This window comes from Trichosurus vulpecula, chromosome 4, assembly GCF_011100635.1.
Source record: "Trichosurus vulpecula isolate mTriVul1 chromosome 4, mTriVul1.pri, whole genome shotgun sequence".
NCBI classification, from domain to species: Eukaryota; Metazoa; Chordata; class Mammalia; order Diprotodontia; family Phalangeridae; genus Trichosurus; species Trichosurus vulpecula.
The window spans coordinates 271,270,329-271,296,932 of record NC_050576.1 but is presented as its reverse complement, the minus strand read 5'-3'; the positions used below and the strand labels follow the sequence as shown (position 1 = coordinate 271,296,932).

At 38.2% G+C, this 26,604-nt stretch overlaps 1 protein-coding gene across 2 annotated transcripts in view; it reads right to left on the bottom strand.

Moving 5' to 3' along the window:
• Positions 1–26,604, bottom strand: part of LOC118846382 (SPHK1 interactor, AKAP domain containing) — a 179,311-nt gene that overhangs the window by 126,276 nt on the left and 26,431 nt on the right. For both annotated transcript variants that reach the window (XM_036754872.1, XM_036754874.1), the window contains exon 2: positions 2,827–2,929. In XM_036754872.1, coding sequence (XP_036610767.1) covers positions 2,827–2,929 — 103 coding nt within the window. The remainder of the gene's footprint in view (positions 1–2,826; positions 2,930–26,604) is intronic.

Genomic DNA, 26,604 nt, shown 5'->3' with positions numbered 1-26,604 from the left:
TCTGTTCCTGTAAACTATGTCTCTCTCAATGCTGCCCAATATCACGTTCATATTTTGGCTGGCATCTCATACTGTTGACTCTTATTGGACTTGCAGTTCACTAAGAACCCAAGATCTTTTTCAGAACGGTTTCTGTCTTACCATCTGTTATAATTTGGGAGTTAATTTTTTGTCTTAAGTACAACACATTTATTCCTATTGAATTTTGTCTTGTTAGAGTAAGTCCAATGATAGAGCCCATGAGGATTCTTTTAGATCCCGACTCTGATTCAGTGTCAGCTGTCTCTCCTGGCTTTGTGTCATCTGCATTCATCCCTCCAGTGGGATCCTCGAATGGACCCCTCTCGCTACATTGACCTTGAACCCTTAACAACAACTCTTGAGTCTGGCCATGCAGCCAGATCTGAACCTACCTGATCCTGTTAGCATTTAATTTTTATCCCTCCATCTTCTACACATGAATATTACAAGATGTTTTTATCAAGAATTTTGCTAAAAAGCTAGGAAAATTTAATTCACAGACTTCCCACCATTTACTAGTTTTGTAATCTTATAAAACAAAACAAAACAAAAAAGAAATCTACCAGTCATACATATTAACTCCACCTGCATTATTTGCATAAACTCTTGCCCTATTTACCAGCCTTTGCCTTCTTTGGCTGAATTTTCATTCATCCTTCAAAGTACAAAGAACAAAGTACAAGAACCTAGCTATTCCACGGAGCCTCCTCTGAGCACTGCTGCATAGACATGGAGTTAGTTTCCTGAGGCTTTGAAATGACCACACTGGATGAGATGATCTCTCAGATTCCTGCCAGCTCTGATACTCTTTGGTCGTGTGATCTCTTCCACCTCTAAGCTAATAGTACTTCTTGTCCATACTGTTATTTGGTATTTAATCTGATACTATCCTATGACATCTCTTACATAGTTGTCCTCTAAGTGTTAATTAACTTTTCATGTATTATCATGTCACTTTTCAGTTGTGGTTGTCTGATCTTTTCTACTTGATTGTAATCTCAAAACCCCTAGAGAAGTGTTATGAATACTTAAGGAATTTTAGTTACATATATAATAACTGGCACCTTTTAACAGCAATTTAAGGTTTACACAATGCTTATATGCATTATTTCATTTGAGTCTGATGACAACCTTATGTTGTAGGCAATGATGGGATTCAAATGAGTTAACAACCTGTTTCAAGCTGAGGCACTGCCCCCACTGCTGACGTGGTGGGCACAGGCTCTGCCCCCACTAACAACCGGTTGGGGGAACACTACCTAAAATTAGGTACCTGTTCTAGGGAACTGGGGTGAACTGGCTGAATCCTACCACTGGTTGTAGGTCCTACAAATATTACGATGACCATTTTGCAGTTGAGGAAACTGAAGCTCAGAGAGAGTCTAAATGACTTGTTCATAAGTAAATTATCAGAGGTAAGATTTGAACCAAGGTTTATGACTTCAAATAAGGCCAATATTCTATCTACCATGCTACTCTGCCTCATATAAGGAGAAACAGGAGAGTTGTGGTAATGGTAAATGTGGTGAAATTACCCTACTCATGCATATCAGATGGGGGATTAAAACCATGTTAGAACGTTGACATGGTTATATTTCACATGCTTTTATGTTTGTAATTATTGTAAAACCACCCTACAGGTTCTACCCCAGGGATGAAGACCCAAGTCTGAGCTATGACTTGGGGCCTTGAGTTAGGGAAACAATACAGTAGATTGTATGTAATAGTCACTTAATAAACCATTGAAATACAGGAGTCCACTGTAGCCAGAGTTTTCAGACCAGAGAGGCAATCAAGGAGCCTGGCCTTTAGTCTGAATGCAATATGGCCTTGAGTAAGTCACTTTATCTGGGGCTCAGTTTATATATCTATCAAATTGTGAGGTTGGACTAGAGAATCTCTAATTTCCTTTGTCATTTTAGGATTCTGTGATCTGCATATTCAGTTGGTATCTAATTGAAGCTTTGAAGTAAGATAAGGATTCTGAAAGGCCAAGATGTGGAGGAAGTACATTTCCAGCATGAGAAATGGCTTGTGCAAATGTTTGGAGGTTAGAGAGATGACACATTTATAAAGATTCCATCTATGTTGGGTGGAGCCTTTTTGAAAGATTTATAGAAAGATGTGTATTAAAATCACAGAAGAAAGCATGGAGGGATTGTGATCCATTAGAGATTTATCAAAGTATCACTTCAATTCAATAAATATCTCTCAATGCACTGGGCTTGGAATCAGAAAGATTCAGCTTCATGAGTTTAAATCTGGCCTCCAACATTAACTAGTGTGACCCTGGGCAAGTCACTTAACCCTATTTGCCTCAGTTTTTCATCTGTAAAATAAGTTGGAGAAGAAAATGGCAAACCATTCCAGTATCTTTGCTAAAAAAAAACCCCTAAAATGAGGTCACAAAAGTCAGATATGACTGAAACGACTTAACAACAACAGGTACAAGTGACTAGAGAGGAAACATGTCAAATGTAGTAAGAACATATTTCAGGTTTCAACTCTGTATTCTTAGTCAAAATCAAAGAAAACATTGAAAGCTTATCCTAGTTCTTGAATAGACTGTGAATGAGTTAGTGGCTTCATGCATTGAATATCTCAAAAAAAAGAGGTAAGCTGCTGCAGCCAGGAGATTCATGTTTTAGAAACTCATTGTAGAATAACCAAATTTCTAGGTGATTGTTACTGTTTGCTTCCTTTTTTCCATCTACCTCATTTTAAATAAAATCATAGAGGATAAAGGATACAGGTTGGCTGCCAAGCCATCCCTTTGAGATGAAAGTAAAGGTAAAGAGAGGTTACCTTCTTACAGGCTGTGACTGAGCTCCCCAAACTGCTTCCTGAACTTTCGGTGCCGCTGCACTGCTGCTCGGAAACTTCGTGCATCAATGAGGATTCAAAGTTGCTGTTGAAGATGTGAGTGCCCCCAAAACACAGAAAAAGAGAACATGTCCCAGTAAGTTACAGACATTCACAGGAATGGTGAAAAAGTGACCAAAAACCAACCAACCAACCCTTCAAAACAACCCATCATACAATTTGTTAGAAATGGTCCTCTTTTCTAGATTGCATCAAACCCTAAAAATTCATTGCTGGCATGAGCATTGCCTTGTTTGGTTGAGTTTTCCTAATTTGTAGACTCAACATGAACAGAAGAAATTGCAGTGCTATCTATGCCTGAAGCCGAATGTAATGCTTAGATGGACAGAATCACATCTGCTTGCCTTTAATGATACCCTAATGAGTATCATGGCCATCTTTTCTTAAGTTAACAAGTGTATAAAGATTTTTAAACTTTTTCATGGCACTTTTCTCCCCCTTCCCAATCCTCACATTTTGGTGAAACCTATGGATCCCTTCTTAGAATAATATTTTTAAATGCAAAACTAAAATACACAGGATTACAAAGAAAACCAATTATATCAAAATATAGTCATTACAATATTAAAATACAAGTTTATGGCCTTCAGGTTAAGAACTCTTGTCCTAGACTCATAGAATATTAGAACTTCTAGATCAACTAATTAAATCCTCTCATTTTTCAGAGTTGAAGCTGAAGTCCAGAAAGATGGCACGATATGTCCAAAAAGTCAGTGATTGAATTCTTTATTGTGTCCTGCTTCAAAATGTCACAAGAAGAACACCTGCATTTTTTCTCCCATCTGTCTAGAGACATGAGTTATGTTGTAGAGAGAAGACTGTTTCCTATGTAAGTTGGATTAGATGATGTCCAAGGTCCCTTTCATGTCTAAGATTCTTCAGTTCTATGGTTCTGATTTTCCAAATAGGCACTGTGTAATCTGATAAACCTAAGGCTTGGAAAGCATTACTTATAAATAATATTTTTAAATTAAAAAAAGTTTAGAAGATCAAAGGCTGCAACTTTAGGTGGTAGAATTAAAATGTAATTAAATTTAGTATCTTAAAAAAGTTTTTTTGATACCCGTTTTCTTATAGCCCATACAACATTTCTTGTTTTTCTCTATTTTTATCAGCATTGTCAATCTGGTAAATCTGAGGTAGAAACTTGGAGTTACTTTATATGCATTTCTCTAATTATTAGTGATATGGAGCATTTAAAAACTATATAGTAGATACCTTTGATTTCTTTTCTTGAGAATTTCCTCTTCATACCTTTAACTATCAATTGAGGAATGGTTCATAAACTTATAAATACAAATCACTTCTTTATACATATTGGAATTTGCTGCAAAGGTTATTCCCTCTGTTACTTATTTCCCTTATAATCTTAGCTGTATTGGTTTTGTTTATGCAAAAGTTTTTTAACTTCATGTAATCAAAATTGTAGGTTTTATGTTTTGTGATCCCTTGAACTCTTCCTCTATTCATAGATCTGCAAGCTAATGCCTTCTTGGTCTTCTAATTCATTTATGATGTGTCCTATTAGGTCTAGGTCGTGTAACAATTTGGAGCTCATCTTGGTTTGTGGTGTGAGGTGTTGGCCTAAACTTTATTTCTGCCAGACAAGCTTTCTAATTTTCTCAACAATTTTTTATACAGCTATTCTGATAAGTAATTTATCACCTGGCCCCCAAAGTTATGAAATGCTACATACTATTTTACCCACCAATACCATTCTTTACTAGGCCTATACCCAAAAGAGATCTTAGGAAGAGGGAAAGTTCCTGAATATAAAAGTATACATACATACAGACATGCATACATATATACATACATATATGTACATATACATATACATACATATATGGATCAGCTCTTTTGTGGTAGAAAAAATTGGAAACTAAGGAGATGCCAAAAAAATGAGAATGTATGGTATTTTAATGATGATGTGTTAATAGAATAGTCCATATGTTCTCTATGAAACAATGAAAAGGATGATTTCAGCAAAACCTAGGAAGTCGCATATGAACTGATGTAGAGTAACAATTTAAATAAAACAACAGCTATAAAAATGAACAACATCGAGGGACTTAAAGACTGATTAATATAATGATCAACCATGATATCAAGGAAGAAATGATAAAGAATGCTACCCATCTCTTGACAAAGAGATGATGGACTACATATACAGAATGAAACACATTTTTTTTTGACATGGCCAATATAAGAATTTGTTTTACTTGACTAGCATATTTGTTACAGAGGTTTGCCTTCCTTTTTTGGTGGAGTTGTGATGGGAGGGAGAGAATATACATGCTTGTTATTTGAAAAAAAATGAATTTAATTTAAAAAGGACAGTTTAAAGGATAGCAAAGCTCCCAGTTTTGGAAATATAGTGATTTGTAAATTAAAATACTACATTAGACCTTTAATTCTACTTGGATGCCAGCTGTTTATTTTTATCCTGTACAAGATATATGAAAATGTATCTACTGATATTCAAATACTGAATGTAGCTTTCCATGTAATTTTAAACATAATGTCATAGCTTTTCCCTAAAAACCATCAACAAAAAAATTTCATAAGAATCATGCATTTCTAATTGATTTATTTCAAGAATAGCATTTTCATGCCAAAGTTTTTAAGTTAAACACTTATGTTTGTTTCAGTTCAGTAGGTCATGAACAAAATGATTAATGAAATGAACGTGAACTTTTTCTTAATATACAGTTAAATCAATGAAAACCTATGAGCAGTATCCATTGGTATTTTTGGATTATTGATATACATATATAAGTATGTACATAATTATACATATAGATATGTATGTTATATGTATGTGTATATGCACATATACATATATTTGAAAAATACATATTTTATATAAAATACATATGTATGTACATATCTTGAGGCAATATGGCAGAGAGGATAGAGAACTGGCTTTGAAGCCAGAAAGACTGTGATTCAAATCCTGTCTCAAGCATATGGGCTGAGTGATCCTAGATAAGTCATTTAACTTCTCAGTGCTCTAGGGAACTCTAAGACTATAATTTGCAGAGAAGGTATTTATCTACATTGATAGAGGGAATTTTTTAATCTGGGAGTTCCCTATATTAATGAAATTAAAGTTTCAGATCAAAACAAAATAAAAATTTGATGCGATATATCACAAATACCAATTGGAGGGTATTGGGCAATTCAGACAAAAATTCTGCTTTAGATAATTTGGCAAAAATAAAATTTAAAAATTAAATCTGAACACTAGTTCATGATATGCTTACCATAGTACCTGGCACATAGTAGGTGCTTAATGAATGCTTGTAGACTTGATGCAGACTGAGGATAGATTAATTCAAGTCATATCACCAATTTCATTTATGAACTTTAAAGATGCAGCAACATTATTTGGTGACGTTGGAGAGGGTTTGTATAGCCAGCCATGGAACAGCATAGGGCATATATGAAGCTACTGTATTCTTCCAACCCAACCCATTTTTGGTTTCTCTTTCAGTGATAATAACGTATTCCCCCTGAAGTAATGGAACATTTGATATGAACCAGATGTAACGGGGTGGTGCTCTCAAAGTTTCACTATTTCCACCCCACCAAATCCCATTGCTAAACGAGGGATATAACCTGTTACGCCAAGCTACCATTCTGATTTCTTCTTGAATCCAAACAGCATTCCAGACTCTTCTTTTTAAGAGCTCTGATACCTGGGGTAAGTCACTTCCTCTCTGAACCTTTGTTTCTTCAACAAAAGAGGGGAATACAACAGTTGATTGTAGGATCACAGATTTAGAGATAGAAGGGGCCTCATAAATCAACTGGTGGAATGTCCTCAACCTCACAGATGAGAAAGCCAAGATCCAAGGAATATAAGTAGTCCAAAGTCATATAGGTAGGTGGTAGCCCCAGAATTTTAAACAAGGTCCTCTTAACTTCAAACCCAGACCTCCCATATAGGTTCTATGATATGTTGGATCTTCTGAATTTAGCTACTTTAAGATAGAAGGTAAGGGTAGCTAGGTGGTGTGGTCAATAGAGTGCTGGGCCTGGAGTCAGGAAGACTCATTTTCTTGAATTCAAATCTAGCCTTAGACACTTACTGTCTGTGTAACCCTGGGTAAGTCACTTAACCCTGTTTGCCTCAGTTTCCTCATCTGTAAAGTGGGCTGGAGAAGGAAATGGCAAACCACTCTAGTATCTTTGCCAAGAAAACTCCAAATGAGGTTTTGAAGAGATTGGACAGAGCTGAAACACCTAAACAACAACAAAGATAGAAGGCACCACACAACGATGTATTTCCACAGATATAGAAAACCTGAGGGGGAAAAAGAACACTGTATGTGAATCTTGAAGGTCCCTTCCAGCTCTAAAGCTATGCTTCCTTTTGACTCAGCTTAGGGTCAGAGAGTCTCCAACTTCTATACAGAAACAGAAAGGATATTCATCCTGACATGCCAGAAGATTTGAGTTTGTTTGAAACTGACCAAAATTAAAGATTATTTCAGTTTGAAATAATGTGGGCTACAAGCCAAGGGAAGGAAGAATTAATCTCTGCGGGAGACAGGGTCATGTTGTGTGCAGGAGGGGCAGGGTAATTGGCCATATGCTGAAATTACCATTGTGTTCTATCGTTAGTGAGTCCTTAAGGGACCCCAGGTGGGCTGATGAATCCCTTCCATCCCATGAAATCCCAGGACATATGTTGATTGTTGTTTCCCCTTTATCTTTTACTGAGCCAAAGCATCAAATACAGGGAACAATCTGGATGGGGGAAATGACCGGGTGGAGAGCTTAGCTGGAGGTATCCGGCTCCCAGTGGCCTCCCAAAGCATAGGAGCACAACACCTCAATATACCACTCCTGGCCGTACCTGGGCATGCTGCTGCTCACTTCTCTCTGTGCCTACCACCTTCAATGCTACGATGACAAAAAGAACAGGCTCCATTATAAATCCAGGTTCAAAAATAAATGTCATTTAAAGTCACCAGCAACTGATTGGAACTAGTTTTGAATAATGCCAATTTCCAAAATCACATATGGAGAAGATATATCTCTCCAGCTGAGCATCATACATGATCATGCATGCATGATAGGTGGGTTATTTTATCTATATCTTTAATATATAAGACAATCTGTTTCTGTACCTTTGAGATAAAAATGAAATTCTAAGTTATTTATGAATGTTCTTAGCTTCCAGAGAAGCAGCACACTTGCTCCTACATGATGTGACAAAGGTGTCAGAGAAAGAGACTAATACATTTATTAAAGTCTCTTTATCTTGGTATGGGGAAGCTTGCCATGGAGTTGAAGTATACCCTGCCCCCCCCCGCCCCAACTCAATGCTAGTGAGTAAATTGGCAAGCTCTTTACTGAGAAAATTGTGATGAGTATTAACATTTATTAAACAAATCCCCTTAGAAGGATAAGGTGTTAAAATACCATAAAAGGGCTGTTTCATATGACAAGATAGAACAAGAGTGGAAAGGACAAAAAATGAAGGCAAGAAAGCAAATTTTGAAGTGGGCTTTAAAAAGTCAACCTTCAAGTGTGTTAGGAGAGAGAGGCAACTCTGCCCTATTTTCATATAAGACTTTAATATTCACTACTTGTGTGATCTTGGGAAAACCATTCAACCTACCTCTCTGGGTCTCAGTTTCCTCATCTGTAAAATGAGCTGGAGAAGGAAATGACATATCATTCCAGTATCTATCTTTGCAAGGAACACCCCAAATGGGGTTAGAAAGAGTTGAATACAACTGAAAAATGACTGAATAAAGCTCCATGGGAATGGTAAAATAACATTACCAGAACTATTTTGTTGAGTATAACCAAAAGATCAAAAAGTTTCTTTCAGCAAAGCAGGCAGTACATAGCCACCCACTGGTAGCTCCTCGCAGTCCATCATCATCATCATCATCTTCATCATCATCGTCATCAAGCACTGATTGAACACTCCTATTATACCAGGTACTGGCGACACAAAGAAGCATTAGGTACAAACCCTGACCTTGAGCGCCAGTGGCCCAGACAAAAGGTATACCTCTAAATGCCTGGCTCAGCAGAAGCAAACTAAAAGAAGAAGTTGCTTTAGCTAAGGTAGAAGGATTCAAAAGCCCAAAAGACTCAGCAAGCAGAAGTCTTTGAACAGTGGTGAATGGTTTATTCCACAGGACCCTGAAGAGTGGAACAATGATTACTGAAACCTAACTCAGGAGCATAAGATTGTAGAATTTGAGCTGGAAGCGACCTTAGCGTATACGTAGCACAATTCCTTTATTTTACAGATGACAGTACTGAGTCCCGGAGAAGTTGCATGACTTGCCCAAGGTCACAAAGAAAGCAATTGGCAGAGCCCAGATTCAAATGAAATTCTCTGGTTCCAAATTCAATACTGTAGTCATCTCCTCTCTCCAAATCTTATTTTTCCAATCTATAAAATGAGGAGATAAGACCAGAAGACCTCCAAGATCTTGTTTTATGTTTACTTCATTTTCATTCCCTCTACACTTAAATTTGAATTTACCTCGTTCTGTAGTAGGCATTGGGGGAGAGACATGGATAGAAGAATATAGGCCTTATCTCTAGTGAGCTTGATGTATATTAAAATGTTTATAGTTCTGGTTAGGCTCTGTTTAGAGACTGGTTTGTGTAAAGGTGCAAGTCATCAAGTTTTTTTGATAGAAGTAATTTGCCCTGTGAATTTGTTTTGTTGTTGTTGTTGTAGTCAAGAATGTTCTTCAGTCCTTGGGTGCTCTGAAGAACAAAACTATTATATAAGCAATAAACACAGAAGACTTTCATCAAAGACACTCCGAAGAACAATTTCCTGTTATGGTATAACTACATTGATTGCTGGTAAGCCACAAAAGCAGACAAACTCTCTTTCTATACAATTAAAGGTAGGGAGAAACTTTTTCTATCTGGGCATAATGACGGAGATAAAGAGAGAGGGTTCCAACAGGGACAGACTCTCTGGCTAGAAGAATGAAAGCAAAGGACACATTGTACATTTAGCACCCCGGGAAAGATTGCTATACAATATATCTTTTTTTCTTTTAACACACCTGAACCAAAGAAAGAAACAAGCATTTACTAAGTGCTTAGTATGTCCCAGGCATGGTGTTAAGTACTTACAAATATCACCTCATTTGATCCTTAGAATTTCTTTGGGGGTGGGTAGGGAGTAGGTGCTATCATTACACCCATTTCATAGTTGAGTAAGCTGAGGCAGACAGTGGTTAAGTAACTTGCCCAAAGTCACAGTTAGTAAATATCTGAGGCAGGATTAGAACTTAGATCTTCCTGACTGCAGGCCCAGCTCTCTGTCCACTGTACTACCTACCTGCCCAGAGTTGTAATGTTTTTAAAACTGTCTGTTTTTCTATTACTTGTATTCATTATCGTTTATTGGACTGTGACCTGGTTCACTGGAAAGTATTAAGCACCAGCAAATCTCCAAGTTTAGTGACGACTTTCCTGCAGTGGTGCCATATGGTACCACATGTTACATCAGAGAAGGTAACTTCAAGAATTCCCCAGGATAATGCTAATGAAAATGGATCCTGTTGATACTGTTTCAGAAATGTCAAATCCAGCATTGTAAAAGTCAAGTGGTATTATCAGATTTTTAAAGATTTGTTGTTGCTCCTTATCCAAGAAGGTTTCTTCTAAACATTGCCTATGGTCTTTCCTTCTATTGAATCTATCAAATAAAACTGGCTGCTCTTTATTTTTTTTATTAAAGACCTTATCAGACTTTTAATGAACAATTAGTACCAATACTATATAAATTATTCTTAAAAATTCAGAAAGCAGAGATTCCTTTTATGAGACAAATATGGCCCTAAAATCTAAACCAGGGAAGAATAAAGTACAGAAGAATGATCGACTAATGTTATTAATGAATAGCTATTCAAAAATTTCAAATAAAATCACATAAAACATTACAGCAATTTATATAGAATATTAGGGATGCAAAGATGGTTAATATCAGAAAATAATCAACACAAGCACATTAAAAACAAAACATCCAAAACCATAAGATTATCTCAGCTGATGCAGAAAATTTTTTTGATAAAGTATAATATTCATGTATGCTAGAACCCCTGCAAATTATAGGCATAGAGGGACCTGTTTTAACATTGTAAACATTATTCTTTATTAAGACTTTAGTATCAGCAACTGAACAAAGAAAAACTTAGAATTACCATAGATCATTTTGAGAGGGAACTGGTTTTATTAGTACTTTTTATTTTAAAAAATGTTCTTGAATTTGTATAAAAAAATGTTCTTGAATTTGTATAGCGACATTAGTGAAAGACATCTGACTCCAAGTGTCCTTATTCTAAACATACCCAGGGTGATGAACTTGACAAGTGGATATACACAAAATTCAAATGAAAACTTTCAAAATGGATTGGTTATTGACATTTTATTCAAGATCAGGTGGGGGCCTTGAAATCCTACAATCTTTTCCTTACTTCCTAATCCAATCTTTTTAATCCTTTCTCTCAGTCTTCAGTTTATCCAGGTAGGGGTTTAGATCCCTAGACTTAGACTCTTGATTCAATTCTCCATCTGATACTTAACAGTTCTGTGACTCTAGGCAAGTTATTTAGCATCTCTCAGGCTCAGTTTCCTCATCTGTAAAATGAGAATGCTAGCACTTTCTTCACAGGGTTGTTGTGGGGATTCAATGAGATAGCATGTGTAACAGAGTTGTCAAACATGGGCCAACTTTCATATGGCAACATATTAATTAATTAAGATATAATTGGGAAATGTTAAAATAAATAAAAGTACAGTAGGACACAGATAATGTTAACATGTGGTTTTCTAAGCCAATACACCCACAAGGATCCTTATACTGTTTGGTGGCTTTATTTTGATTTATTTTGATACCTGTGGTGAACAGCATGTAGCAAACCTTAAAGTGCCATACAAAATAATAGCTATTGGATAAATGTATGATAAAGCATGTCATTAACAATGTAAACAGAAGACTGAGGTTAGTAGGATCACACATCTAGAATTGGAAGGGGCCTCAGAAGCAACCTCATCTAACCCCTAATTTTATAGAAGAATTTGATTTCTACCCATTATTTCAAATTTGTTCAGTTATTTCAGTCGTGTCCTACTCTCCATGACCCCATTTGGAGTTTTCTTAGCAAAGACACTGGAATGGTTTGCAGTTTCCTTCTTCAGCTCATTTTACAGATGAGGAAGCTAGTAAGTGCCTGAGGTCAGATTTGAACTCAGGAAGAGGAGTCTTCCTGATTCTAGGACCTGCACTTTATTCACTGTGCCCACCTTGGTGCCCCCTGTCTCTGATAGATTAATGCTAAATGGCAATAACAGGGACAATTAAAATGTGTCACTTGCATTTGCACAAATGATAGCCTCTTCTTAGTAGAAAGCAATTATTTCAAATTAACTACCTTCTATTTAAATCCTAAATTATGCTAAAGAAATCCTTGATTTTTCATTGTTAAGGTGTTACTTAATTTAGAATATGACATATAAAGACCTATAGTGGGTTAATTCCATGTCATGCAAAATCTTTTTATGTCTCTGGTAACCTTAAAATATCCACTGGCTAGAGCTAGTGGAATATGAAAATCTCGTCATAAGCAGGTGTCACGTATAAGACTTGGATTACGATATAGAAGGCGGACCAGGCGCAAGCTTCTAAACGTAACGTAAGAAGTTGAACAATTGGGTGGAACACAGTGGCAACGAGGCAAAAATAGAATATGACTCTTACGCTGGATTCCTATCAGTTGGGGAATTTCATTACCTCTCTAAGCATCACAGACTGTACCTTCAATGCTAGCCACCATGTGATAAGGTTACATTATCCGAAAAGGTATCTGAGGAGGGCATCCTGATGGTCTGACAACCTATAAGGAATACTAAAAAAACAGCTCCAATATCATCAACAGGTCAATAGCTTGCTTCATCTTCTGGCCTGAAGGGCAACAGAGTCTCATTTTTATTATTTCAATAATAGAAGGATTAATGTGTGTTCCTGAACGGGACAGCATTGTTAATACAGGAAGGAATTGTTACTGCCAGAGAGATTGATAAGTTCTGAAAAGTCTGTAGGTTTGGAATTTGGAGAGTTACAATAAGTCATCCCGAGTGTCTCACCAACATGACTAAATGCGGCTGCATTGAGACCTTGGAGCGGAAAAGGTAGGAAACCATTTCTGACTCATTTCACTGAATGTATTGCAGTCTTCCATTATCTCTGATCTTTAACTGGGGCCCTAGAACTTCGCCAGATCTTGGCCGGTGTCCAAGGCACACTTCTAATATTCCTCTCATTCTGATGGCTGGCTCCTGCTGCTGAGCTCCTATTCTCTATTGCACACAGCTCATTAGAGGCTCCTTTCATGCCTGTCTCACTTCCACTTGGATTTCCAAATTGGGAATAAAAACATGTAGGGCAATTGTGAATAAATTCATAATGCTTAACTTGTTCCTCACCAGCAGGGGGCAGAAGGCCTCACACATATTGGGTATAGTCGGCCATGATTAATTTCTGGCTTTCTGATAGCAAATCCATCTCTCTCTGTCTTCCCTGCAACAGCCATTGCTGGGCTTATTTTGACTTTCATCATCATTAAGACCAGGTAACTCAACTGAAGGCTCAAGTTCCTATTGTAGCATTATGGCAAGGCTACGATGTCACCTTGCCTATGTCTCCATAAGTGTGTTAATGGAAACAACACCTAAGAAGCTTGTTATTGGACAAAGTAAAGTACGTGTTATGGAAGCAACATTCCTACCTTCCCTCAAGTTACAGTAAAGCCTCATAAATTCAGATTAATTGAGAATAAGTCAAACTAATGAAATCGAGTTTTCCTAAAGTCTGAGTTATAGAATTATAAAAAAAAATAGATTTCTATAACTCAAATTCAATTAAGAAATCTCCTGATGTTAGTAATTATCATGCCAATTATTTATAAGTGAATAGGTGTTTTTAAAATACTTGATACTTGAAAACAGTTTGCTCTCAAGTGTTATAGAAAATCCCACTGTAATCATGGTTATTCCCTTGAAAAATTTAGCAAACCATTTCTGCACAGATATTACAGTGCTAAGCTTAAGTCAGGTCCCTGCCCCAATTAATTTCAAATTTCAAATTTCAAATCAATGGAGCAGAATTAATGAGATTTTACTGCAGTGAGGAAAAAGTAGGGAAAGTATTAGCCTGAAATGTGTGTTAAGGGCTGTCTTACAATCTTAGACTTGATGTTTCATGTTGCCTGGGGAGAAATAATTGAAGGGTAACCAAAGTCTATACAATGAGTACATGTCTATACAAATGTATCTATTTCTACATAGACCAGACAAGCAGCATTTGGGCCATCTGTCCATCTAAAGTCTTATCCTTCTAACATTTGTGCATCATGTAACTGCAACTTGGTGTATTCTTGTTGTATGAATGAAATAACTGCAGTTAGGAAAACTGCCTTTGCTCCACTGATAAAGCTAATTTGTGAATTGTGTTGTGCTTGTTTTTAGAAATTGAATCTCCTTATCTCACCTGGATTGGAAGTACAGGGGTCACTTCTGGGCCTGATCGCAGTGTTGATCAGCTCTGATCTGCTTCCTTTCCAACCTGGAACAGTTCATTCATCCTTTGGTGGCCCCCTCACTGGTAGGGATTCACCATATTGGTACTAGACTTAATGTGGCCATCCAGTTAGCTTTAACCCTACTTCAGTTAGCCTCCCCAAGATCAGGGAATTACAGATATGTGCTGCCTGAAGTATTGTGGTCTTTATATACACACATGTATATATGTATATATATGTACACACATATACATACATACATACAAACATACATATATGTATACACACATTATATATAACATTCCAACTTCAAAATTACATTGAAAGTTATTTTATTGCTAATTGCACTGGATTTCAATTTTCTTCTCTTTTCTCTCTGTAAAGAATGATGATTTGCTACTTCAGTGGTAGGTTTTTGTTAGCCTTCCCACCAAAGGCAAGAAATGAGTATACTGCATCTGCATTTCTATCTGTACCAATCAATCAAAAAGCATTTATTCAACACTTACATTCGGTATTAGTGTGAGAATCAGGGAGCACTGCAACCTTAGAATAGTAAAAGATCAGGTGACTCAAGGACAATGGAAAGATATGGGATGACTGCCATTTACTGCTAACAATGACTTGTGTGTGAGGAGGATAAAAGACATCTACAAACAGAAATAAACTGGAAAAGTAAGTTGGATAACAGAGTGACCACAAATCAAAAAAAAAACATTTATTCAGGATCTACTATGTGGCAAACACTATGCTAGGCATCAGGAATACAAATAAAACATGAGACAATCCCTTCCCTCAAGAAGTTTGAATTCTGCTGGGAGAAAGATTCATTATATTCATGGATAGAAAAATACAAAATTTAGACTATAGAATGCGAAGATTTTTGAGGGTGAGGAAAGGTGGTGCTAATAAATGAGAAAGTCAGGAAGGATCTCTTCAAGGAGGAGACACTTAAGGTGAGCCCTGAAGGGGTTCCAAGAGTCAGATAGGAGGAGGGACAGCATTCCAGGCAAGGGGGAACAGGCTGTACAAAAGCACAGAGGGAGGAGATGGCATAGCATGTGCTATGGAATAGCAAATAAACTAGTTTGGGTGGAGTGTGTATGGGTCGCAGTAAGCACTTAACAAATAAATGCTTTATCCATCTGTCAAAAGCACTGATATTACTCAGGATGATGTTTATACATCTCTTCTATCTTTGCATCCCTTTCCTGGGAATCCTAATTTTTCGTAGAGAATAACTTGGTTGTGAAACTATATGGGGCTTACTTAGACAATAGCCTACGCAGAGAGCACTTAAGTGCAATGGAGATTACTGCAAAATGGATGTCAACTCAGCAGGCTTGGAAATCCTCTGGAATAATTCCGCTTTGCTCTGGCTTTTGGGAGATTTACTTAAATTACTGAAGGAGGCTCCAGATGGAGTTTTTGGGTTAGAGAAATAGTCCATAAACAGCAGAGAAATCAGTTGAAAAAGGACAACTATCCACTGATGGGGGAAAGGCAAACCAGGGGCCTGAGCTAATGACTTTCGGTTTCTGTGATTGCCTTAATGGACTTAGCACTGGTTTATGGGTGTTTTACAGCCTCCAAAGACTGGGGATGCTTTTCCAAAGGAATTGATATCCCACTCAGCCTGAAGGAAGGGATTAGAAATTATTCCTAAAAACCACTTGACTGAACTTTGCCCAGGTGATTCCTGATAGCATAGTGTTTGAATGCAAACTGTGTGCTTGCCAAAAAGCCTATTTTATGGAGAAGTGTTCACATGGTGGTGAGAAGTGATACAGGGACACTCTCAAGATCTCTCTTAAGAATTTTGGAATTGATTGTATGACATGGGAGATGCCGGCACAGGACTGCTCAGCATGGCTGGCCTGCATTAGAGAAGGTGCTGTGCTCTGTGAGAAAAGGAGAATCGAGACAGCTCAAAAGAAATGCAGGTTGTGCAGATTTGCAGCAAATGGACCATTTGTGCCCAACCTGTGATAGAGCCTTCTGAGCTCATGCTGGGCTGATCAGCCACAGTCAGACACACTGAAACTTGACTCTAGCATAGTGATGTCACTTGGTCCTCTTTGCAAACGAAGGACAATAACCAACCAACCAATTATCAGGCAGGAAACCATGCCTTCAATGCCACAGTTTAATGGAAATTTGTCTTAGCATAGCTATTGGGAAGCTCTCAAAGCATTCTTTCCATAGGATCACAGATTTGGAACAAGAAGGGAGTTCCCATCATCTTGTCCACAGATTTAATCTGTTTACAGATTAAGAAACAGGCCCCAAGTGAACTGTCTTGCTCAAGATCACATAGGTAGTAAGTAGCAATCAGGATTTGAACCCAGTTCCTCTGACTCCAAATCTAGCACCTTTTCCCCTGCTCTGTACAGCTGGGAATAGGGGGTAGAGTGCTGGATTTGGGTCAGGAAGAAGACCTAGGTTTGAATCATGTCCTAGATATTTACTAGTGGTAGGACCATGGACAAATCACTTTTCTGAGTCTTGGTTTTCCTATATTTCAGAAACAGTTATAACAGCCACTAGGGTTGTTGTGAGGATCAAATGATATAATACACCATCAAAAGGTTTTGCAGTCTTCAAAACACAATGTGATGTGAGGTATTTTTGTGGTTCATTAATACAGGGAACTAGACAGGGAACTCATCTGTAACTTACAGTCTCTTAGACCAAGTGTTCTTAACCTTTTAATATCCTGTTTCCCTTTGGCAGTCTGATGATGCTTATGGATACCTTCTAGAATACTATTTTTAAATGCATACAATAAAGTAAAAAGAAAACAATTTATACTGAAAGACAGTTACCAAAGTATTAAAAAACAAATATTCACAGAGCCCAGGTTGAGAACCCTTATATGAGACAGTAGATTGAGACACCCAGAGGTTGAATGTCTTGCTCATGGTAACATATGTAGTGTTTCATGTGTCAGTCAAGACTTGAACTCAGATGTTCCTGACTCCAAAACCTGAGCCTCCATCCACTATATAATGCTGCTTCTTCCAAGCTCTTCTGCCTACCCTATAGACTTCTCCCTCTGAAATCTGGGACCCCAGGCTCTGATTAGCTTGCTTTTGCTTTATCTCATTGGGCCTTAGACCTATGATGTCACTTCTTGATCACCTCTCCACACATCCATGCTTCCCACTCTCTTTTTAACTCTGGCTGTCTTGTACATGTTGTCTTCCCCTTTTAGAATGTGAGTTCCTTGAGGGCAGGTGCTATCTTACTTGTATTGTTTTTTTCCAGTACTTATAATAGTGTTTGGTACATAAAAATACCTAGTAAATGTTTTTTTCATTTATTCAAAGGTATTTTATATCATATAAATATTGCATTCATTGTATTTCTTGGAAATCATACCAATGAACAACCATACCATTCTTTTCATTGTTAGCATGCTTAATCTATATTGGAGGATAGATCCTCAGGATGTAGGTTCTTATTGGAAAGATTTTCCTTGAGGGAATTTCCAGGTGTGAAATATATCAGAACAGCCCTCTGTGTTCTGCCTAGGCTATTGGCTCCCACTCTTACACCTGAAACTGCTTTCAGCGAAAGTAACACACTGTTGAAATTCTTTCCCTGGGTGTGTTTGAGACCAGCTGCTGAAAACCTGCCCCACAGACATCTTGATGATATCAAGGGTCATTGTTCTGGGAAATCCAACGTCCTATTCATTTTCTTCGAGCTATAGTTTCATACCTAGACTTCTTTCTCTTCATGCTCATAGCTGCACCTTTGCCTACTTTAGCTGGAGCTTCTATCTTGGAACTTGCCTCCTTGGACCCTCCATGAAGACCAGGAGGTATGTGTTGGGCAGTGGGGAAGCAGGCACCTATCCCACTACAGCCACTGCCCCTGTCCAGGAACCTGATGCAGGGTAGGGAAAGGGCCTTTCTGAAAAACAGAGACATAGAGTGGATATAGAGTGGATAGAGGGCAAGCCTGGGAGCAAGGAAGACCTCGATTCAAGTCCTGCTCTCGCTATATCTCTATGCTTCTACTTCCTGTCCCTGAACAGACTTCTCACAATTTGCTTCTGTTAAAAACTAACTGAGTGACCATGGACAAATCACTCAACCTCAGTCAAGGTATCTATAGATAGATTTCAGGGGGTCATGGAACTAAGGGAAAAATATGGTTACCTCTTTATTTACACTAAACTGTAACTTAGATCTAGCATTTCTTTCCATTATAATTTATTTTTAAAAACCACAACATGATTCTGAGAAGGGGTGCCTGGGCTTTGCCAGACTGCCAAAGGGTTCTAGGACATACAAAATTAGTTAAGAACTCTATGCCTATATGGGTTTTGATTTTAAGGATGCTTCTATAATTTTTTTCTGAAATCATTATAGTTATATATTATTTGGGGGCTAAAATGAATGTTGGTAGTCAAAAAAATTGATGAGAAATTTAGAATTGGAAGAGACCTCATTTAGTGCCAAATCCATCATTTTACAGAGGGGGAAACTGAGGCCAAGTGGATGGAAATGACCTGACTAAAGTCACACGGTAAGTGGCAGAGATAGGATTCAAACCCAGGATTTCTGACTCCCACATTCAGCACTCTCTCCTGTACCCCACACTGCCAGTCAAAGGCATCAGGTAATCACAGTACTTTTCCCATAGCCCCATTAATTAATAAACTGAAGACAGCTATGGGGATTTGAAACTCTAGAGAAATCAATGTCAGTGATAACAAAAGCCAGTGATGATCAGTGTTAAATTTTAGGAAGCAAATTTGCTCAAACTAATTTGTTCTGGGTTGCTGTCAAGACACAGCTGATGTCAATTATAATTACACTCTGCAAAGAGGTATAGAGCTGTTAGAGCACCATGAAATCAGGGAATTCGGCAAAGATGGCCAACCCTGAATGATGCACATTAAGTTCAGGTTCATCTGAAAAATATGCATGTGCATAAGATAAATAGCTGTTCCATGAATAGTGCTATAATTTCAAGATGCTGCTATTATATATTGGAATCTCATATGCAGAGAATAGCAGTGAAGAGTATTCCTTTGTCAGAGGATTTTTCAGCTACTCTAGCTTTTCTATTGCAGCCATTTATCTTTTTTTTGGAGGAGGAAAGGCAGGGCAATTGGGGTTAAGTGACCTGCCCAAGGTCACATAGCTAGCAAGTATGTCAAGTGTCTGAGGCTGAATTTGAACTCAGGTCCTCCTGACTCCAGAGCCAGTGCTCTACTCATTGCACCATTTAGCTGCCCCTTTTGTAGGCATTTCAATAGATATAAGGAAAGATTAGAGCAATCTTGGACAGAGCATTGAGCCTCAGGACAAACAGAATAGGAGGCTGTCTATCTGGTGCTATCTCAGGGACCGGACCACAAAACAATAATAACATACATTTATATAGGTCAACCTAAGGGTCTACAAAGTGCTTCCCTCAAAATAGCCCTGGGAGGGAGGCAGTTCAACTACTGAGGCCCAAAGAGGTAAAGTGATTTTCCTTTGGCCACATAGTTAACGAGAGCGAGAGAGGGGATTTGAATCTTTGTCTCTTAAATCCAAAGTATATTGTCCTTTACTCTAAACTAGACTTTTTTCCTGAAAAAGGAAAATAACCAAATTCCCAAATAAACAAGGAACAATAATCTCACCTGGCCAAAAATCACTTTTTTATCAAGCTTGAGTCTATATTTAAAATTCTCCAAGGGGAGCAAAAATAAATCCTTGTTACTGATAATCTTATTAATCTATAATCACCTATTATTACTCTCTGGGAGAACAGATTCTAGGGTAGAGGTTCCCAAAGTTATTTGGCTTACTGTCCCCTTTTAAAAAAATTGCTCAGTGCCTCCCTGGAAATCTACTTTCTTTAAACCTTTAACTTTTTTTTTTCAATTTGTGTCATTTCAAATTACTACCTCCCCCCCCATCCTTCGAGCGCCCCCACCACAGGGCGCTATCATCCACTTTGGGAACCTAGATGGAATGGGATGTTGAAAAGCTATGTTTTGACAGGAAGAAGAATATGGAGGAGGGACAGGAGCAAAGGTCCAGTTGGTGTGGCACTGAGTAGCTAGTAGACATCAAGAGTTCTAGCTAAATGAAAGCAAGAGTGATGGAGTTCTGTAGAAAAAAGCCCCATGTGCTTGACAGCTGTGCTTACAGCTGACCTCCGTAATCTCTAGATTTGGCTTTGTCAACTTTTACTCTCCCACATCCCACAAATTGGACATGGCTCCTGAAAGATAAGTTAGAAGAGGGCAGGGCATTTGTTCAGCTACTCAGATGGTTGATATGGAGGACCAATATTTAGTTCAAAGGATTTAAAACTATCAGCAGATTTAGAGAATGAATAGTGGTAGAAAATTGTATGTGGTGATAGAATTAAATGTTAGCTATTGTTTAAAAAATAAACTTATAGATTCTAAGTAGGCCACTAAGAGCAAAGCAGCACACAGGAAGGGTTAGCTGATTAACTTTTGTGATGAAAAATGTATTTTGAGAAGGATTTAAAAGATCCTATTCAGAGCCATGGCTAGGCATATTTTCATTTGGGACAAAAATAATAATTGAATAGATTTTGGGTATGGAGAACAAAGGTGGGGATGGAAGAGAGAACAGTTTGATCATGGGTGCAACTGTACCTAGAGAGGGAGCTGTTTGAATCTTCTGTCTATAGGGGCTAGGGCAGAGAGCTGACACTATAGCATGGGCACCTCACTGATGTCACCCTGGAGGGAATAGGTGGGCAATACTGGTAATTAGAACACTGTTAGATGAGATTATTAAGAGCACAGCCATCTCAGGGAGAAAATAGATCCTCCTGGAGAGGATCCATTTCCCCACAAAATATTGGGAGCCTGGGACAAAGTCTGAATGAACCCATCTTAGTTACACCAATATGCAGTGTTAGTCAGTGAGGTGTTGAGGATGACACTGAAGTCATAGGCTTGGTTGTCTGATAAGAAGAGGGGAAAGTTGGTCAGGTAGGAGGTATAGAGATAATGTTCTATTTTAGGCATGTTGAATCTGAAATAACTATCCAGTAAAAATCTCCAAAAGGCAATGGTGACGCTAAACTCTAACTCTGGGGAAAGTCTAGAGCTAGATAAATTATGTGAGTAATCTGCATAGAGATGATAATTGAACCCATGGGAGATTATGAGATCACCAAATGAGAGCTCATAAAGAGAAAAAAGATGACAATTTGGTATAGAACATTGGGGGAGACCCACATGAGTCTCATGGTTGAAGAACTACCAAAGGAGTCTGAGTGGTCAGACAAGGAGGAGGAGAACTAGGAGAGAGAAGTATCATTAAACCCTAGGGAGGAGAGATCTTCCTACCTACCTGCAAGAAACTTGGGGAAGGGAGATACCACACATACATAAATATATATTATAAAAGATAACATTTGATAAGTACAAAGGAGAAGTGTGACCAAACTACTCTGTAGAGTCCCTGAGAAAAATTAGATTTTGCAGTGAAGATATCTTTGGTAAGTTTAGAGAGAGTGATTTCAATTGAGAGCCAGTTCAGTTGGAAGCCAGATTGCATAAGTTTTAGAAGAGAGTGAGGGGGTAGAAAGTGGAGTCACCTAGTAAAGACTGCTTTCTCAATGAATTTGGCTGAAAAGGAGAGATAGAGAAAATAGTGAGTTGGAGGGAGCAATTGGATCACATGGAGGTTTTCAAGGACTGGAGAAACATTGTAGGCAGCAGAAGATTAGCTATAAAATAGGGAGAGAGTGTGATAAAAAAGAAAGTGGGGAAGATAGCAGACATCATATGCTAGAGAAGATGGGAGGGCATGAGATCCAGGGTACATGTAGAAGGGTTGACCTTACCACTTCACCACATATTGGAATGAAGGAGGAGTTAGTGGTGGATGATGTCGAGGAATCAGGAACAGGGGAGAAGAGAGACTTCAAGACCTCTTTGTGTGTGTGTGTGTGTGTGTGTGTGTGTGTGTGTGTGAATTATGAGGCATAGTTCTCAGGAGAGAGGCTAAGGGGACAGGGTGCTGTGGAAGGCTTGAGAGGAAAGGATGTATAAGATAGACTCTGGAGAATGGGAAGGATCAGCTAGGGATGAATAGTGAGATCCAAATTAAGGTTAGATAACATAAATTTGTGGTGGACCCAGTAAGTATGGTTTCACAATTTACTCTAGCTTTACTCAGTAGTATCTGAATAGGAGTGAAAGAGGCATGTGGTAGTAATAATTCAGAGTTGGGGGCTGGCAAGTTCATGATCAGCAAAGAGAGAAAGGGATTTGAGGGTAGAGGACAGAGTAAAGTTCAGTTGGTTCACTGAGTGGTCAAGATAGGGAAGGGAGGAGAAAGCAGCTAGTGCATGAATTGATGACCTAGGAAAGAACTGAAAGGTGAACAGAATGGAAGTCAACGAAGATGAAAAGTTTGGGGTCATAAAGCATAGAAAAAGATTGAATGGTAAAAGTACTTAGTGCAGTGCTTGGCACATAGTAGGTGCTTAATAAATTCTTATTGATTAATTATGACCATATGAAGGGATTCTAGATAATGACCTTCCCTCTCTGGAGTCCATATAGCAATTTGCTCACACCTCTTCTTTGTACTTATCAAATGTTATCTTCTACAATACATATTTATGGATGTGTAATATCCCCCTCCCCCAAGTTCCTTGAAAGTAAGTAGGGACCACCAATTCTCTTACTGAAATTTTGTATCTCTCCCAGGCTCAATTAAGAGTTTGAGCAGCTAGGTGGTACAGTAGATAGAGCATAGAATGCCAAGCCTGGAGTCAGGAAGACCTGAGTTCGAATCTGGCCTTAGACACTTAATAATTGTAAATCTGGGCAAGTCGCTTAACCCTGTTTGCCTTGGTTTTCTTTTTAGTAAAATGAGCTGGAGAAGGAAATGGCAAATTGCTTCAGTATCTTTGCCAAGAAAACCCCAAATGGAGTTGGACATGATTGAACACAATTGAGAATTTAAGTGACTTGCTCGTAGATACACACAGCCATGTACATAAGAAACAGAGTTTGAACCCATGTTTTTCTGAATCAACAACCAGACCATATGTTAACCACAGTGACTACAGCATGCTGATTCTCTACATAGAGTACTTAGTATCTCCCCTGGCCTAGCGTGGTGGTACTAGATGCTCAAATGTATATAGAAGGGAGTTATAGGAAAATGGGATGGAGAATGGAAGGATATGACTAGAGAGAGAAGAAAATCACAAAAACACACATAGCTATGAGTCAAAATTTACCTTAATGTGAAAAGTGGGAAATCATATGGAACTTTTTCTGTGGTGTAAACCCCAAATCTTCATAAGACAGCTCTTGATAAAATGTACAGAAATGGATAATCCCCAGCATGTATACTAGGTTTATTCCTTCCCTTTTTGAAGGTTAACGATGTGTAGCACAAAAGAAATACAAAGAGAACAGATTACTATGTTGGTGGGTTTCATTTTTTCAGGAGGAAGAGAAAAATCACACTCTTATGCCTAGCAATGGATTGAAATCAATATGGAAGGCAGATAGGAAGAAAATTACCTCTTTGTGGGAACTGAGTTGCTTACCAACACAATTCCCATTTTCTGAATGCTCAGATGCTCTTGAAGAAGTAAATGGGCAAAACACAATATGTTGGAGAGAGATAAGCAGAATGAACAGTTTTCTGTGGCTCTTTGCTCTATTGCAGTTAAAACAACTTTAAAATGATCAGGTTTTAGGATGCAAAGTGCCCTCCCTATTGGCAGCTGTGTTTCTAAATAAGATGCTAGACATACATTTAGAGAAAGAAAATATAAACAAGCCATTTTCCTCTATCCCAAATTCCATGACTCATTCTACCAACAAGAAGCCAAAAGAGAAAGGTTCTTCACCAAGGCCCAGATTCTTGCTAATGCCTAAGCTTCAGAGAGAGGGACTGGGTCAGGCTTTGGGATGTGCACTTTATATTTTCCATTTCAAACACAGGATATTTGAGGTGCATCACCATTCAGAGCACAACTTAACCAGGGATGCTAGAGAGATTATCCTGTCATTATTTAAAGCAGTTAACCTGAATGAAAATTTATTTCAGTAAGCAACACAGAGAAATCTCATATGTTTGGACTCGGATCAAGAATGTGTGATTATTCCACCTAGATTGGACTAGGCTAAGTTTTAGCTTTGCTCTGTCAATGAACAAAGAGCTTATCACCTAAATGGATAAGGTTCTTAGAGATCACAGAGTTTGAGAGCTGGAAAGGAGGGACCTTCTATCATTGGGTCCAATCCTATCATTTTACAAATAAGGATACTGAGCTCCAGAGAGTAAATGACTTAAATAATAACTGAAGATTATATATATATACACATATATATACACATACGTACATATATTTATACACATGCATATATATGTGTGTATATGTATCTCCCCCTCCCTCCCTCCGTGTGTGTGTGTGTGTATGCGTGTGTGTGTATACAGAGAGAGAGAGATAGAGAGTCCCAAAAGTCTTAGTGAAGTTTTCAGCTTTAACAGCTTGTGCTTAAGTATATTTCTCATACCCACCATTAGATTATAAGCTCTTTGAGAACAAGGATCTCATCATTTATTCTAGAATGTGACTGAAAGACAAATAGATATTTGCCTATAATAGATGGTATCTATTTTCACTTTATCTCTCTGAGTCTCAGTTTTCCAAAGGGTTATTGTGAGAAAGACAGGTTCTAACTGTCAAAACTCTAAATAGAAGCTCCTATCATCCTCTCCATTTCAAACTGTAAAATATCTAAAGAGATCTCCCTCTCTTCCATTTAACATTTGTTTTTTTACATTTTGTTATTCTAAAGGAAAAGGCAATACTATCATTTGGTCAAGCTGATTAACTCTGATGAAGTGACATCATTAAAGTAAGTACTGTTCATTCCTCACAAACTCTTTACATTTGCAAACTGACCAGGAGAAAAGAGTGCAGTTAGAACAGAGATGTTTAGTCTAATAGACTCAATCCACAAACACCCACACAAATCAGTTCCAATTTCAATGGAGATGTGTGAAATCAGTATTTTTTCTCTCCTCTCCTCTCCTCTCCTCTCCTCTCCTCTCCTCTCCTCTCCTCTCCTCTCCTCTCCTCTCCTCTCTTCCCTTTCCTTTCCTTTCCTTTCCTTTCCCTTTCCCTTCCCCAACTTCCCCCCCCTCCTCCTCCTTCTTCTTGTTCTTCTTGTTCTTATCCTTGTTCTTCTTCTTGTCCTTCTCCACCCCCCCCATCTCCTTATTTTCCCACTCAGGAAATACAGCTTCTACTTACCACAGCTTGATCCCAATGCTAATTGGTACCCAATCTTTAACTTGCTCCATTTGGGGAGGACTATTACCCCTTCCTAAGTGTCATGGTGGTCCTTCCTTTCTGAGGGCTAACTATATTAGTGCCACATAAAGACACCCAATTGGCTTTAACTCTACTGCAGCTCAAAACTCGCAACCTCAAAGGACCCATCAGCCTCAGCTTCCTCCAGCGGCAGGGGCTGGAGGTGTGCTTCTCCACTCCTGACCTCCAGTCATTTTCATATGTTTCCAAAAAGTTTGAGAAATACCAATGAAAAAATACACAAACCAAATACAATTAAAATAGCCATTTCTGTCTTTGTGAGTTAATACACTCTCTAGTAGTCCAGTTCTCAGAAGCACCTGCTTTTACCCTGGGAAATCTCATCTCATCATTTTCCATAGCTGCACTGCCCAGGATTTCACTGAGCAGATGAGCATGTTTCATCATGATTAGAATAATGCAGCTAAAGCCGTGTCAGGCCTAGGCCAGATGTCTCATTATATGCCACAGAGAAGATTGAACAAAGAACAGCAGCCAGCAAGCAAATAGAAGTCTAGGCATCCAGGAACAGAATTTCCTGGACCTAATTTGGTCAGAATGACTGAAATTCAGTCACTAAATTTCAACCTTAAAAAGTTCTAGAGACCTATAAACCTACTTTGCACACAAATCTAATGAGTTAGCATCTAACTAAAATAGAAGTTACTGTTTATTTATGACCTGATCAGATATGGTTTCCAGGCTTCAGAGTGACTATTACTGGAGCATGCTTCTGTTGAGGCTGGAGTCTCCCAAAGGTTGTGGAATTCATTTATGTGAC